We start from the raw sequence: 17,500 nt of genomic DNA, 5'->3' as shown, positions 1-17,500 counted from the left end.
GCCACTCCTGCCTCCAACAACTATTTATGACAGTCTTAGATGCACAAGAAGACAAAAACAAATCATGTAGTGTACGTAGACTTTGCCAAGGTCTTTCATAAGCATCAGCATGGTGTAATAGCACACAAAATGTGTGCAGTACAGAAGGAATAACTGGAAAAATGGACAACTGGGTTTTTAACTTAGAATGCAAAGAGTAATAGTAAATAGCATTAAGCCAGAGGCTGCTTCACTGACAGCGCTTGTTCTCCAACCTTTTCCACATATCTGATGCAGACTGCCATAAATCATATAGCACCATATCATCCTTTTCAAATGACACTAGAATTTGCATGAGAGTGTCATCTATGGAAGACAGTGCAAATCTCCAAGTAGACAAACCAAGTCTTTCAGTGGGCCACAGAAAACTAACAAGATTTTCATTGAGGACAAATTTCAGTTGTTCTTTTATAGGAAAAGTGGAGGAAATAAAAACTAAAACAGAGTATAAAACTAATTCAAATTCACAACTACATGTATATGAAAACTAATGCTAAGAATCAAGAGTAATAGATCTCTCATTGAAGGATCATAAATGCAAGGCAAATGATAGGATGTAACAAGACATGTCAAGCCAGTGTTGCATCAGTCACTTGTTCTCTCGAGGCTGGAATATTGCTGTACGTTAACAGCCCCTTTAAGGCTGGCAAAATTGCAAACCTAGAGAATGTACTAAGAATGCTCACTGCATGTATCAATTCAGTAAAGCCCCTGAATTATTGGGAACATCAGAAGTCACTTGATTGTACTCCCTGGAATGTGGGAGAGAGAATTACTAAGGGGAATTACCAGCAGGTCCTTGGCTGTGCTCAAAAAAGAACTTGATAAGCTCCTCATGTCAAATTCCTCAAGACAGGCCTGGCCCATGACAGGGCTCCGAGAGTAGTAAGACTCGAAACTTATCAAAGGTATAAGGTAAGCTTCTAATTAACTGTGCTGTGGTATATATATTGGACTTTGAGGACCTAGCTCTAACAGCTGCTCTCTACTATTACTTCTACACAAGTACTACTATTACCATCATTGGTCTATTCTACCCTCTCCATCTTATTGACCTGCCTTCTGGTTCTCTCATTTCTCTCTCATTTGCAACTTGACAATGTTCTAGGACAGACCAAAATTTGTTATTTGTGAATTGTTCCAGCTATGGTATTGTCTCCTTTATTATTTATAAATCATTCTTTTTTACAGAATGGGTAGATGAAAGCGTCAGTAAGGCAGAAATCTTACGTCTAATATATCAAGGACGATTTCTTCATGGAAATGTAACGTTAGGGGCTCTGGGCCTTCCTGCTGGCAAGACTTGTGTCATGCATCTTGTTCCCAGAGAAAATCTACCAGAGCCAAACTCTCAAGGTATGCAAAATGGCACTTCACCAGTTTTACAATATTATAATTTTATATTTTTGCTTAAATTCAGTAAATACTGTAAACAAAGACATCAGTTTAATGTGACACAAATTAGATTTCATGACCTGCATGAGCTTCATCAATATAAACAAAAGCACCTCACCCCTCTGTGAAAGGTGTACTCATTTTAGAGTAAACACGTTTGTGAAGCACCCTAGAGAAGCCTTTGCCAGTAATTGCACTTTTAAATTAATTATAATGGCATTTATTCAAAATAGAAATCTGCTGGGATAATTGCATCTGCTCTTGTTGCCACTTCATCGGATAAGAATTATTGTATAGTTGGCATGTTGAGTTGGGCATAAGAATACATAATTGGGCTTATACATTACAAACTAAACCATTTTGCATGCTTACTGCACTCATATTAACTTGTAGTAATGAGCTTGACAGTTACATTAGTGGGCTCCTCTCAGAAGCAAATGCCATGTCGGAACATTTACAGAAACACACACAAGGGATGTTTTGGATGGAGAAGTAAAGATAGAAAGCTACAACATGTATAGATGTGATAGAATTAATAGGTCACAGGGAGTAGGACTGTGTGGGAAAGAGACTTTCTGCTGCTCAGAACTGCTGAATTCTGCGAAAGATACAGTAGAAATTCTGGGTATTAAAGTTTGAAATAGGAATATGGTAATTATCCTAGTATATAAATTACTGTCAGCAACTGCTGAGGAATTTGCAGATCATTAAGGAAGATAGATAGCTGTCTGGATAGGCTAGAAATATTATACTCCTTGGAGATTTTAATCTCCCACATGTAAAATGGAAGATGGCTCAACACAACATTATACATACCAGAAATTACTCCTGGAAGCACCCTGGCTCAACAAGTACATACCAGGTAACTAATGAGGCTTTGTGAAAAGTACTCATTGAACCAACAGATAACTGATCCCACTAGAAATGAGAATACCAAGGATTTGATATTCATAAACAACAAGGAACTCATCAGGGTGTGTGTGTGTGTGTGTGTGTGTGTGTGTGTATGTTTTTTTTTTTTCAACAACAGTGGTCCCTCGTTTTTCGTAATTAATCCGTTACTATAAACGAAATTTACGATTTGCGAATCAATTTTCCCCATAAGAAATAATGTAAATACAATTAATCCGTTCCTGACACCCAGAAGTATTAAAACAAAAAATTTTTTTACATGAAATATACATGTAGTACATAAACAATACAATGGGAAATGATGAATGAAACATTAACAGCGTACACTTACCTTTATTGGAGATTCTTCTTAGTGTATGGGAAACTGGAGGAGGAGAGATTGGATTGTTTACAGTTTGGAAGGGGAATCCCCTTCCAGCAACACCTCAGGTACCAATTGCTTCTCTGGGGTTGCTTCTCTTCTCTGTTTCTTAATGCCACTTGGACCACCTTGAGAGTCACTCTAGTCCTGTCTCGCAAAGTAACTGTGGAGAGAGCTCTGTTTCTGGCGTCTCTTTAACACTTCCCTAAAATGACCCAAGACTTTGTCACTGTACATATTTCTCACCTTCTTTACCACAGGCTTGGCACTAGGAGCTTTCTTTGGAGCCATGGTAGCTTATTTAGTACTTGCAAGCACTAAAATGAGTGGAATATTATGAAATATTTCGTAGGAGCATTTGAGGGGACCTTCTCTCACTGGTAAACAATGCCAGACTGGCTGGGTAGGGAGGCCGCCCCGGCTCACACTGTGCATACGCGTCCCGGACGAACTACTATTCACGAGTCAACCTATGAAAAGCGAGTCCATGTTTATACGAAAATACCCCTATGATTGGCGAAATTTACGATTGCCGAGAACTACGAAAAGCGAGGGACCACTGTATATATATACAGTGGACCCCCGGTTAACGATATTTTTTCATTCCAGAAGTATGTTCAGGTGCCAGTACTGACCGAATTTGTTCCCATAAGGAATATTGTGAAGTAGATTAGTCCATTTCAGACCCCCAAACATACACGTACAAACGCACTTACATTAATACACTTACATAATTGGTCGCATTGGGAGGTGATCGTTAAGCGGGGGTCCACTGTATATACATACATACACACACACACACACACACACAGCAGCCAGCCAGCAGCAACAGCCTGGTTGATCAGGCTCTGATCCACCAGGAGGCCTGGTCACAGACCGGGCCGCGGGGGCGTTGACCCCCGGAACTCTCTCCAGGTAATACATACATACATACAGTGGACCCTCAACCAACAATATTAATCCGTTCCAGAGAGCTTGTCGTTAGTTGAATTTATCGTTAGTCGAATTAATTTTCCCCATAAGAAATAATGGTAATGCAATTAATCCGTTCCAGACACCCAAAAGTACGATTTTTTTTTTCACGTGAAATATACATTTTCCTACACAGAAAAAGAAGGATACATGCACAATCAATACACGTACTGTACTAAATGAAGAATAAGTGACACTTACCTTTATTGAAGATGTAATGATGAGTGATGAGATGGGAGGAGGGGAGATGGAGATGTATTTTTTTAGGAAGGGGAATCCCCTTCCATAAGGACTTTAGGTACCAAGTCCTTTTCCGGGCTTACTTCCTTTCTTTTTTTAATGCCACTGGGAACAACTTGAGAGTCATTGGACCTTTGTCACACCAAAAATCTTTCCATAGGGCTGTGTACCTCGCATTCCTTTAATATTTTCCTAAAATGGGCCACAACATTGTCATTGTAAAAGTCACCAGCACAGCTTGCAATAGCTGTGTCAGGATGGTTTTCATCCATAAAGGTTTGCACATCAACCCACTTTGCACAAATTTCCTTAATCTTTGAAGAAGGCAACTTCCTCCATAACTCTCTCCCCTCTGAAGCAGTTTCCTCAGTTGTGTCCTCTTGCTGTTGCAGATGCTCTTGCAGCTCATCAGTGGTTAGTTCTTCATCATTGTCCTCCACCAACTCTTCCACATCCCCCCCACTAACGTCCAACCCCATGGACTTCCCCAATGCCACAGTAGATTCCACAGCTGGCATAGGCTTCTCAGGGTTAGCCCCAAACCCTTCAAAATCCCTCTCTTCTACACATTCTAGCCACAATTTTCTCCAAGCAGGGTTCAGGGTCCTGTTAGTCACTCCCTTCCATGCCTTACCTATAAGGTTTATGCAATTGAGGATACTAAAGTGATCTTTCCAAAAGTCTCTTAGGGTCAATTGAGTGTCTGAGGTCATTTCAAAGCACTTTTGAAACATTGCTTTGGTGTACAGTTTTTTGAAATTTGAAATGACCTGCTGGTCCATAGGCTGGAGGAGAGGAGTGGTATTAGGAGGCAAGAATTTCACTTTGATAAAACTCAGGTCCCCTGAAATTCGCTGTGGCAACTCTGAAGGATGAGCAGGAGCATTGTCTAATACCAGGAGGCACTTAAGGTCCAATTTATTTTCCAGGAGGTAATTTTTCACTGTGGGGCCAAACACATGACAAAACCAATCATAGAAATGTCCCTAGTGACCCATACCTTACTGTTTGCTCTCCACATCACACACAAATTAACCTTGACGACATTGTGTTTCTTGAACACTCTGGGAGTTTCAGAGTGATACACGAGTAAAGGCTTCACTTTGCAATCACCACTAGCATTACTACACAACATTAAAGTAACCCTGTCCTTCATAGACTTGTGTCCTGGAAGTGCTTTTTCCTCCTGTGTAATGTAGGTCCTGTTTAGCATTTTCTTCCAAAACAGGCCTGTTTTGTCACAAATAAACACTTTTTGGGGTTTTAATCCTTAAGCCTCTATGTACTCTTTGAATTCCTGCACATATTTTTCACCTGCTTTTTGGTCCAAACTGGCAGCTGCACCATGCTTTACCACACTGTGTATGCCACTACGATTCTTAAATCTCTCAAACCAACCTTTGCTGGCCTTAAATTCACTTACATCACCACTAGTTGCAGGCCTTTTTTTAATTAAATCGTCATGCAACTGCCCTGCCTTTTCACATATGACTGAGAGATGCTATCTCCTGATATCTGTTTTTCGTTTATCCACACCAGTAACAGTGTTTTGAAAACATACTTTCACCTTTCGCAACAACAGCTTCCTTGATTGTCTTTGTTGGCCAAGATAGTAGCGATGGTTGATTGGGGTTTGTTATACAACCTGCCCAGTTCGGAGACACGCACTTCAGTTTCATACTATGTAATTATCTCCTTCATTTCAATTGTAATTCTCACCCTTTTTACCACAGGGTTGGCACTAGAAGCTTTCTTTGGGCCCATGGTGGCTTATTTAGCAGTTACAAGCACTAAAACACTGAATACAAAAATGTACCGAATGTATGCGTGAAGGCAGGGCAGCTAAGGCACGCTCAGGCCACAAGGCTGCGTGGACACGTTCGGGATGAATGGTGTTAGTCAAGTTTTTTCATCATTGGTCGGGCCCAAATTTTTATGCTAAAATACTTTGTTAGTCGATTTTATTGTTAGGACACACACACACTGCAAAACGGGAGAGGGGTCTGCCTATACTGCCGTTCCCCTGCCAAATTCATCAAGTACTGCGTTGAGTCCTCCACCAATACATGTACTCAGTACTATCAATGCTGCTACTATTACTACTACTACTGCTGCTGGGTACGGGAGTTATTTCTTGGGTAACTTTAGGTAGAGGTCGTTTTGATAAGGACCTGCCTTGCATGGGCCAGTAGGCCTTCTGCAGTGTTCCTCCAATCTTATGTTCTTATAAGGCCTTCCTTCCTCCCGACCTCTTTTTCTTTCGCGGAAGGACCGAAACATCGTCATAAGGGTCCTTTCCTAAGTACAAATTACTTGTGAGTTTTTCCCGCCATGATATTGTGTATTTCAGTCTGTTTTTTATACTCGCTGCAAGTTTTATTGTTAGAAGTTTTATATAAATATTTTGGAGGTAAAGTAGAAGTATGAAACACCCTATGTACGTAGGGATTGCCAGTAGCAACAACCTGGTTAGCCAAATAAGAACCAGAGAAACCTGACCCAGGGCAAGGCTCTAGAAATAGAAAAACTCTCGAAACTCATGAAAGGTAAAAGTATACACGAACGCACATGCACGCGCGCGCACACACACACACACACACACACACACACACACACACACACACACACACACACACACACACACACACACACACACACTCACTCACTCACACACACACACTCACACACTCTGTCTCTGTCTCTCTCTCTCTCTGTCTCTCTGTCTCTCTCTCTGTCTCTCTCTCTGTCTCTCTCTGTGTGCCTACCTACCTACATACAAACTTACCATCCAACATACAACCACTCAACTTACAACCATGTTTTTTATGCCAGATTTCTTGGAAACGAACAACTGTTTGTGTTGTACACAAAGCTTATCCTAAACCTTTTGGTATAAAATACAGTACTAACAGCATAAAAAGTAGAGTAAAAAATGAAATACGTACCAAAATAAAACAAAGTGAAATCATTAAAAAAGTGTGTTGTTCATATTCAATAGTAAGTCGAACACTCGACTTACGACCGGTTGGTCGGAACTGAGCTTGGTCTTAAGTCGGATGGTACCTGTATTATATAATTTTTTTTTATTAATACATTGGCCGATTCCCACTAAGGTAGGGTGGCCTGAAAAAGAAAAACTTTCATCAACATTCACTCCATCACTGTCATGCCACTGCAACATTGACACTCATCTTCCAGAATGAAGACACTGTCCTTCCCATCTCCAGGACTCAAGTCCGACCTGCTGGTTTCCCTGAATCCCTTCATAAATGTTACTTTGCTCACACTCCAACAGCACGTCAAGTATTAAAAACCATTTGTCTCCATTCACTCCTATCAAATATGCTCATGCATGCTTGCTACAAGTCTAAGCCCCTCGCACGCAAAACCACCTTTACCCCCTCCCTCCAACCTTTCCTCGGCTGACCCCTACCCCGCCTTCCCTCCGCTACAGATTTATACACTCTTGAAGCCATTCTGTTTTGTTCCATTCTCTCTACATGTCCGAACCACCTCAAAAACTCCTCTTCAGCCCTCTGGATAATAGTTCTGGTAATCCCACACCCTCTCCTAATTTCCAAACTACAAATTCTCTGCATTATTTTCTCACCACACATTGCCCTCAGACATGACATCTCCACGCCTCCAGCCTTCTCCTCATTGCAACATTCATCACCCATGCTTCACACCCATTTAAGAGTGTTGGTTTAACTATACTCTCATACATTCCCCTCTATGCTTCCATGGACAAAGTTCTTTGTCTCCACAGACTCCTAACTGCACCACTCACCCATTTCCCCTCATCAATTCTATGATTCACCTCATCCTTCATAGACCCATCTGCTGACATACCCACTCCTAAATATCTGAATACATTCACCTCCTCTATACTCTCTCCCTCCTATCTGATATCCAATCTTTCATCACCTAATCTTTTTGTTATCCTCATCACCTTACTCTTTCCTATATTCACTTTTAATTTTCTTCTTTTACATACCCTACCAAATTCATCCACCAACCTTTGCAACTTCTCTTCAGAATCTCCCAAAAGCACAGTGTCATCAGCAAAGAGCTGACGACGCTATTTATATACAGTAGGGCCTCTTTTCGGCGTTTTGCCTTATGGCATTCCGCTAATATGGCGATCTCAAATTATGACCAGAACTTTCTATACGGCAAGTGGTCTTTCAAATGTGGTGCAGCCCGCCTGATTTGTTTACATTCTCCATGAGCACATCTCTCTATTATTACATAATAATCGCTCTTGGGCACATTAAATGTCTAATTTTACGTCATTATAGATATTTTCATTATTCCTCTATGATATTTTCTTCAAAATTATATAAAAAACATGTTACATTGCATATAAACATGCTGTTTATATGCAGGGTAGGAAAGGTTGGAGGGAGGGGGTAAAGGAGGTTTTGAGTGCGAGGGGCTTGGACTTCCAGCGGGCATGCGTGAGTGTGTTTGATAGGAGTGAATGGAGACAAATGGTTTTTAATACTTGACGTGCTGTTGGAGTGTGAGCAAAGTAACATTTATGAAGGGATTCAGGGAAACCGGCAGGCCGGACTTGAGTCCTGGAGATGGGAAGTACAGTGCCTGCACTCTGAAGGAGGGGTGTTAATGTTGCAGTTTAAAAACTAGTGTAACACCCTTCTGGCAAGACAGTGATGGAGTGAATGATGGTGAAAGTTTTTCTTTTTCGGGCCACCCTGCCTTGGTGGGAATCGGCCAGTATGCTAATAAAAAATAATAATAATATCTTTATTTACTACACGTACATGTACAATGTATACAGGCCTAGCTGACATCAGTGATATACTACTATATAGAAAGCCGCTTGTTATGCAGAGTATTTCAAGCAAATTAGGTCAGTGTCCCAGGATAACACCCACACCAGTCGGCTAACACCCAGGTACCCATTTACTGATGGGTGAACATAGACAACAGGTGTAAAGAAACATGCCCAATGTTTCTACCCTGGCTGGGAATCGAATATTTACCAAAAATTATATATGGCTAACCCAAGCCAGGTACTAGAAATAAGCCACAGTGTCTGACTTTTTTGGGTTATCCTAGGTTCTCTACACATATGCTGCTGTGTGTGATAATCTGTATAGAGAAAATAACTTTTTTGTTTCAGGTTTATGGTACAGTACGAGTGTCTATCAGTTAGCCCTGTGCTACACTCCGTTTTCTCTAATATAAGCCCCCAAGACAGGGATAGGAGAATGGTATTTGTATACCATATCCTCTGTCGAACTGCTCGGTATTATGCCAAATATTATTCATTCTGGAGTATTTAACATGTTTTATGTTATTTATATTGTTTATTATGTCATATTAGATCAGTTGCGATAGGCAATAAGCTGTAGTGTTGATATTAGCGTAATAATGAAGCATATTCTCCTGCATCACAAGACTGAGCTCATGGCAACCAACAGTGGCTTCAAAGCCACCTTATCTTTAATGGACAATGTACTGTGTAGGTGCTTTACATAATGAGAAGAATTTCTTTTATTCATTGAAACCATGGCTAGGGCTAAAAGTAAGCAGGTTATAACAAATGGAGAAAAAGAAATTAGAATGACTTATGCAGCAAGTAGCGCCACCAAACAGTACGAGCAGGTTGGTGTGGTGACCCTGGAAATTTGAAATTATGCTAGCCAAAATTAGTGCCGAATAACTGAAGGAACCGAATAACTGATTGCCGGATTTCTGATGGCGGACCTGTACTACACAGTAACTGCACAAACACTGTTGTCATTATATTGTTTACAAAACTTGTTTACACAAACGAACAATATAAAATGTTGTTTATTACTATTTTTCTATATTTTATATACACATATACAGTTACAGTACATGTTTCTAGAAGTTCTGCAGCCTGTGGAAGTCTTTGAAACATGGTGTCATTCACAGTGGTGTTTTACACTCCTCACATAAAATGAGTGTGTCTGCATTGTTGTGGGTGTTTTTTTTGTATGTGCACAGACATAACACCTCTTCTGAGCCTTTTTCTTGAAAGCAGTAGCAGGCAATTGTATTAGGAAGTGATCACCATGCCTCAGAGGAGAAGGTAGTTGTTGATAATTTAGTGGGCGGTTTTCTAATGCAGGTGTTGTTCCTTGGTACTTGAATACTATTTGTCTGATGACAGACAAACAAAATTTGCCATATGGTGGTTTGTTTCTGGTCCTCATCTTATACATATTATAAGCATTGAGCATGGAAATGTCCAGAATATGGAAAAAGAGTTTTATGTACCACTTATAACTCTTGCAAGTACAATCAGTAAACCCAATCTGCATGTCACATTTGTCCACTGAGTACATATTGAGGGTGTAGTCTATCACAGCTGCAGGTTTTAGAATGGGTTCATTGGTCTCTCTATTCTGCCTGCCAATGTTTTTCATTTTGTTAGGGTGAACTGATGACAACAGAATGACATCTCATTTGCCATGCCACCGAAATGCCATGATGTCATTGGCAGCAAACGCCTGCACCTCACCCCTGCGAGTGTCAGCGTCAAACCTGGGCATATGCTTACGATTTCCACGCACTGTGCCACACACATCTGTCATGTTCACTCGCAAAAAAATCACTGAGTGAGGGGCTTGTGTACCAGTTATCAGTATATAATATATGCCCTTTACCAAGATATGGTTCCATCATTGTTCTAACCACATTACCAGAGATGCCCAATAACTTCCTGGTATTTTGCAATGTATTACTTCCAGTGTACACCACTGTAGTAGTCACAAAGCACAAACAACTTTATACCAAAGCGTTTCCTCTTGCTTGGTATGTACTGCTTGACTGACAGTCTTCCTTTGAACAGAATCAAAGACTCATCAATAACAAGCTTCCTGAAGGGATAAAAATACATATTGAATTTCTGTTTCAGATACACAAACACATTCCTAATCTTATATAACCTGTCATTTCTGTCAGACCTGGTTTTGTCCGAGAAGTGAAGCATACATAATAGTAGCACAAATCGATTCACTTGCATTACATCACTGAAACCTGGGGTTGCAATCAGGCGGTCTGTTGACCAGTATGATTTGACACTGTGCTTATACGCATGTGGCATAAGCATTATTGTGGCAAAGAAAAGATACATCTCAGCCACAGTTGTCTCCTTCTAATGGTGTAGGCGTGATTTTGGTGAAAGTATTGTGTTTGCCATGGTGTACTCGAAGTATCTGTTGCTTTCCCTGACAATAATTTCCATCAGGAATTCATCAAAGAATAATTTGAAACATTTTAGTTCAGTGGCATTGTTCCCAAGTGTACACGATAGCCGTATTCCACTTTGACTTTCATCGAAGTGATGGGGATTGGGAACAAAATTGTCAGCTTCCTGCCAATCCCAGGTGCAGTCTGCTGGTGGGTACTGGATATTGACAGGTGGTTGTGGTTGTGGAGGTTGGTGTGGTGGGTGGGTGGGGAATGGTGGTCTTTGTTGTAGATCAGCTGAGGCAGCAGTGTGGGTGGCAGCATGGCCCACTGCTGGTGCCTCATGGCTGACACCACCACTACCAACACCAGATGCATGCACATTTTCCATCCCAATTGCAACACTATCATCTTCATTTTCACTCTCTCTGTCCTTGCTGTACAGCCATGGGATGTACTCCTTCCCCTTGGAATAGCATATGACACACTACCAGAACACATATACCATCGTATATACTGATGCTTCACTGGAGAATATTCTACTTCACCATTGCTACTGGAACTGTTTTCAAGAGCTTGTAGTTCATATTCACTATCACTGTCATCACCATTGCTCACATCTGAGTCCTGGATATGGGAAAGTACGAGTTTCCTCTTTCGTTCTGATACAAATGAACGTGAACAAGATGGCCCAGCACCAGAAGTGGAAGGATGAGGGTCATTTGGATTTTCCTCACTATTACTGGCACAATGGAACCTCTACTTGCGAGTGTGTCCACATGCGAGCAGTCGATGGGTCAATTTTTTGCTTCTATACGCGAGCAAAATTTCCATAAGCGAGCAGACCTCAAGGCAGGTTCCTTGACAGTGGTGAGGGGCTCTTGCTCTCGGGAATTGTATCTCATTTGTTTATTGGACTATCTTATTGAAACTTGGGCAATGTATGATGGAAAGATGCTTCTTAATGTACACCAAAAATGAAAGAAATCTAAGCATAAATAATGGAGTTCACTTCTCAGCAATTAGTCACCCCTTAGCGGTATTTTTGTATGGTTTTTATGGTTGTATTCTCGTTTTTTGATCTCATTTGATAGAATGGAAGATATATTACAGAAATAGATATGATTTTGATTGCTTTCCTGACGAAAAGTACCTTGAAATTCAGCTCAGAGTAGGAGAAATGGTCCATTGCTTGGCTATGTTTCAGAGTAAACAAATGTAACAGAAATAATAGTATTTCTTACCTTAAATTGTGGGTGCTGGTGTTTATGGATGATTGTGAAGAGAGTGGATAGTTATGCTGTGGCCCTACTGGGCTGAGGTGGATGGTAGAGGCTCTGGTACTGAAGGCGATGGTTGTACTGGAGTGTCTAACTTTAAGGCATTCAGTCAAGTCATTCAGTAAGTCAGTCAAACTCGTGCTAAATGATGGTCTACTGTAAATTTTATTAATTTTAGAGTATATATCAGGTTTCTGTGTTATTTATATTGTTTATTATGTCATATTAGATGTAGTGAGATAGATAAATAAGCCGTAGAGTTGATATTAGTAAAATTATTGAAGTACAGAATTCCACTGGAATGGATTAATTGCATTTCAATTAATTTAAATGAAGAAAATTGACTCTGCAAACGAGCAAATCCAGTTGCGAGCAAGGTCTTGGAACGGATTAAACTCGTAAGTAGAGGTTCCAGTGTATTATGGTCATTAGTTTCGGTCACAACCTCATCAAAACCTTGAAACTCATCTTCACTGTCACTGGGAAACAAAAGTGTCCCAATTCGCCGAGGAGTGAGGAGTTTCTTACCATGAGGCATGGTGAACAAGGTGTACTAAAATGGTGTTCCCACAATGCACCACTGGGTCTCCAAATTTTTTCCTACCGCACACACCGACCACGCAGACCCATTCTCTCACATCTAGGCCTACCAGCCTTTTCCCGCTTGATTTGAAGGCAGCAGAATTTATGCGTACTAGTACGTCAATAACCCTGGCGCATAAGCCGTACTAGTACGTCGGAAACCCTGAAAGGGTTAAGTGAGCAATATAGTTAGGCCTAAAACATGCATATACAGTACACACATTACTTACCTTAAAATATTTTTTTCCTTAGCTTATAGTAAGTGGTGAATATATTTATTGTAGAAAGTCTGAATAAATGAAGAATTGGTATAATTGAAAACTGCTGTATTAGCAAAATACTGTAAAGCAAAGCACTGTAAAGTGGGAGCTGCCTGTACTGTACTAGAAATTCATACCAAATATCCTAAATTTACTTGTTGCAGATAAAAGAATAGCAGTTTGTAAAGAATTTGCAGTACTCTGTACCTGCAGGTACTCGTGTAAACCGTCTTAGAGTCTATTTACTATGATAGGCTTTATGTGTATCCATTTGCTCTTGCACTCTCTCCACAGAATGGATAGGAGATGTACATTAAAATACGTACAGTACATACTTGATTTAGCTTCAAAATTAAAAAAAAAAAAAAGAATGCTGAATAATTAATACTCAAATTCTGAATCTCACTTAGCTGTACTTGAATAAATTATTTTGTGTAATTTATTTTAACTTTCTTTGTACAAAAAAGATTTGGTAAATTAAAAAAAAGGCTGCTTGTTGTGCATTCCAAATTTAAAATGTCATTTAGGAAACAGTGATTTTTGCTTTGAGAACAGGTAATTTATATAAAAGATTAATAAAAACACTCGTTACAGACCAACGGCAGAAGAGCAAGGGCGGGTCTTCGAGCTGCTGTTCTGCTTCTTGTGCTATCCTCTAGTGACCTATGGAACTACCATCATTGGCCCAAGTCTCCAATGAGCACATTTCTAAGTCACAGCCATATTTACCATCCACTGCCTATCCAACACCAGTCAGCACCATCACCTGGAAGGACCCAATAATCTGGCTAGATTAAGGCCAGAATAACTTGGATCCATGTGTCAGGCTCTGGTGACTTGTTAATGTAGTGTTCTTTTCTTACACCCTGACAATACACACTAACTTTTACAGCAAGAGTGCATTTGAATTTGAAAAATTGGGTTACTGTGTTACAGTATTATAGCACAGTTAATATTTAAACTGGTAATTTAAAAATGAAGGGATTGTGTAGTGTTAATGTGCAATTAGCAGTTGTATTGACTGTTGACAGACACTTATTATGCTACATGACCATTGCTCCAGGTGATCTTCATAAAAGCCCAAAAGAGGAATGTGTGTAAGTGCTGTATAAAGGACTATTGTAGTAAGCAGGGGTGTTCTTGTGACAGGTCACATGTTAAAAAGCTCCCTCCAGCTCTCCTCTTTAATCCCAGATACCATGTATCAGTAAATCATTTTGCAACTAGATATCCTGTCCTGCAAGTCACAAATGTTGAAGCTGGTGTGCAAAAGAACAGTTTGTTAGTATTTTCTGCTTATTAATTCAAAGTTACTTTTTTCCTCAATTTAAGAATTGACAAGTCTTAGGAACAAATATGTAAAGTGAAGGATGGCATGAGAATTATTCTTGGGGGTGGGTGGGTTAGTCTGTGATGAACTTCTTCCTTGTTGGCCTCCCAGTTTGATCGTGGGGACATGACTGAGGGTATCATTTGTTTAATCCAAGATATAATGATTCGTGGGAAGAGACATTTTTGCGGGAAAATACATACAGGTGAAAATAATGATGTGTCATGTTGCAATATTGAATTATATACTTCATGCAGTTTGGAGAGGCGAGTTTCAGAGCTTTCATCCAGTGACTGATGATGGGTTTTTAGGCACTGGTACAATTCTTGATTGTACATATATATAAATATATATATGATAAGCAAATAAAAGATTATGTGATATAAATGATAATGTGTAGATCACTCATGTAACTGTTTCATCTGTCCAGACAATGTTTTAAGGTGGTTGTCTACACCTGTGTTGCTTTGTTTGTTTCTTGCCAATGTAGATCAGATTTCCTCCGGCATGATAGAGGGCATGCTGGTGCTATGTGGGCAGCAAAAGGGGTCTTGCCTTCTTCTACAACCAGGAATTTAATGCGTTTATAAATGTCAGTCACTTCTATTGCTGTGTTAAATTAGTAATTGTTTTTATTTTTCTTGTAATTCTTACCATAGCATGACTTATCTAACATGTATTTGTCAGAGTTATTGTAATGACTCCTCAACACTGATCTTTAAATTATGGTATTGTAGATAAAGTTATAATTTTTAAGAGCAGAAATTGTTTACATTAAGACTTCAGAATAGGTGCTTAACCCAGCATGCCCCATGTGACCTGATGCCTGACCCCTCCAGTCACACAGCTGTTGGTGTGACAGCCACTTTCTTTTATAACAAACAGTACAGTGAGTAAAGCTTTAGTGTTACACTCCCAGCTTACTGAGCTTTGCTCCACGGTGATTGAAGCTGCCCACTTAATCAGTGTTCTCTTTATTTAGCCATACTAGAATTACTAAGCAATCTATCTTATAGATTATAGACTGTGTTAATTCATACTCCACCTTCCAGCTTCAGTCACAGTGGTAGGTAAAACTCAGCTAATCAGAAAAAAAATATATATATATGACTATAAGAGCAAGTTCCATTAGGAAGATTTTATTAAAAGGTGTGTGTGACCTGAATATAATCCTCATTGTAGATCTAAGAAAAATAGTCATGTAGTTTATGACTAGAAAAATCACTTGCAATCCTACAATGAGAACATTTATCTTAAAATTTCATTGTCTCATTTTTCAGATATGAGAATATGTGAGTGTTTGCATGTTTTCTTTCTAAAAAAAATATATATCTTGGCATTTACCATGAATGTCTTTGTGCTATACTCATCATTTCATCACATTTCATTTCATAATAACTCATACATTATGTGCTCATTTCCATCAGCATGTCAGATAATATGATTGTAATGTTGCTCAACATGGTGAGTAGCATGTGTATTCCTCAACATACATAACATCTACAGTGTTCCTCATCCCAAGAAACTCTGCCCTAATCCCTATGGTAGCCAGGAGAGATGTTTACCACCCACACTTAATTTAAGATTGAGTTTAATTTTATGATTATCATAGCTCATGAAGCAGTACTAAGCCTGTCATTGAGAGGGAGGCTCAAGTGAGAGATGGTAATGTTGTAGGGCAATCCTTCAAGTACCTCAGATATAATTGTTTTCTTCAGATTGTTTATTTTTTAATGATTATATTCATAGGTGAGTGTTAGGATGGATGACAGTTTATTTGAAAAATATTTAGCCTTAAGTTTTGAAATGTTTGGTAGTCAATTCACTAATTTCTGTGTTGTGTAAAGGTCAAGTTAGTATGACATACTGCCAAGGTCTTACTCATGATTATATATTGTGGCATAAGAATGAGTGATTCATGGGTTATTCCAGAACTCTGGTCATGTCATGGCATCTTCGTCTCTTGACAAGAAATATGCCTCAAAAGGGTCAGATCTGAAGCCTGATAATTTATAGAACTCATAAATCACTTTTAACAAATTATGCTTTGTATCTATACCAATAGAAGAAAGGGGCAACAATTTATTTCTTGGAGGGTTAGTTCACTTTGTGCTCTAGTAACCAGTTACCATTTTTGAATTGCATTAATGTTTTACCGTATATACTCTAGTATATGTCGAGGTTTTAAGACCAAATTTTTGGCAAAAAGTAGGGGGTTGACTTATTCATGGGAAATACTTTTGATGGGTTTGAATCATTATATGTTGTGGGCTAACCACACAGTATATTCCTACATCTTTGCTGCATCAAAGGTAAACCCACACTCGGTAATTATACTTCACTGAAAAAGACAAATAAATTTGATAATATCCAGTACTGTAGTTTTATTTGCACCACCCTGTCCCCTGGGTTTGTTTACAAGCACAAAAGCTGAATAGTGCAGAACAGTGGCTGGATTGGCCACTGTTCCCATCCTCAAGGTTAAACCATATTTTATTTTCAAACTGCTTACAATATGAAATGTGAGTCATAGTTACATAGGATAATGTAAATACACATTATTATTCAGTTTACTAAAATCCTTCATATTCACACTGCTAGTTATCTTCACCACTAAATAGCTTGTCCTAGTCTGTTAATTTAATTTATTGTAATACTGATCGTCACTATCGTTAGCACTAACTTCAGGTATTCCACAAAATATTGCTTCTGTCCCATCAAGTTCATTCATTAGAGATTCACTGGTACTTCCGGCCCGGGTCTTCTCCATATGGTGACCCGGCTTCCCATCAAGTGATTTGAAGATACTGCATTACTTAAATGATTTGACAATTATTATTATAATCAAAAAGAAGCGCTAAGCCAAATGATTTGACAAAAATTTCAATTTGGACTTCATCCCTAGCCTCTACAACCCATTCCCACAATGTTGCCAGTGTAG

At 39.4% G+C, this 17,500-nt stretch overlaps 1 protein-coding gene across 1 annotated transcript in view; it reads left to right on the top strand.

The window, feature by feature from the left end:
* Positions 1-16,933, top strand: part of UBL3 (ubiquitin like 3) — a 59,450-nt gene extending 42,517 nt beyond the window's left edge. Inside the window, exons 3-4 of the mRNA XM_070098187.1 lie at positions 1,231-1,395; positions 13,824-16,933. Of these exons, the coding sequence (XP_069954288.1) occupies positions 1,231-1,395; positions 13,824-13,888 (230 nt within the window). The 3' untranslated portion in view covers positions 13,889-16,933. The remainder of the gene's footprint in view (positions 1-1,230; positions 1,396-13,823) is intronic.
* Positions 16,934-17,500: the final 567 nt, after the last annotated feature.

This window comes from Cherax quadricarinatus, chromosome 4 (assembly GCF_038502225.1).
Source record: "Cherax quadricarinatus isolate ZL_2023a chromosome 4, ASM3850222v1, whole genome shotgun sequence".
Lineage (NCBI taxonomy): Eukaryota > Metazoa > Arthropoda > Malacostraca > Decapoda > Parastacidae > Cherax > Cherax quadricarinatus.
This window is presented reverse-complemented; position numbering and strand designations above follow the sequence as displayed.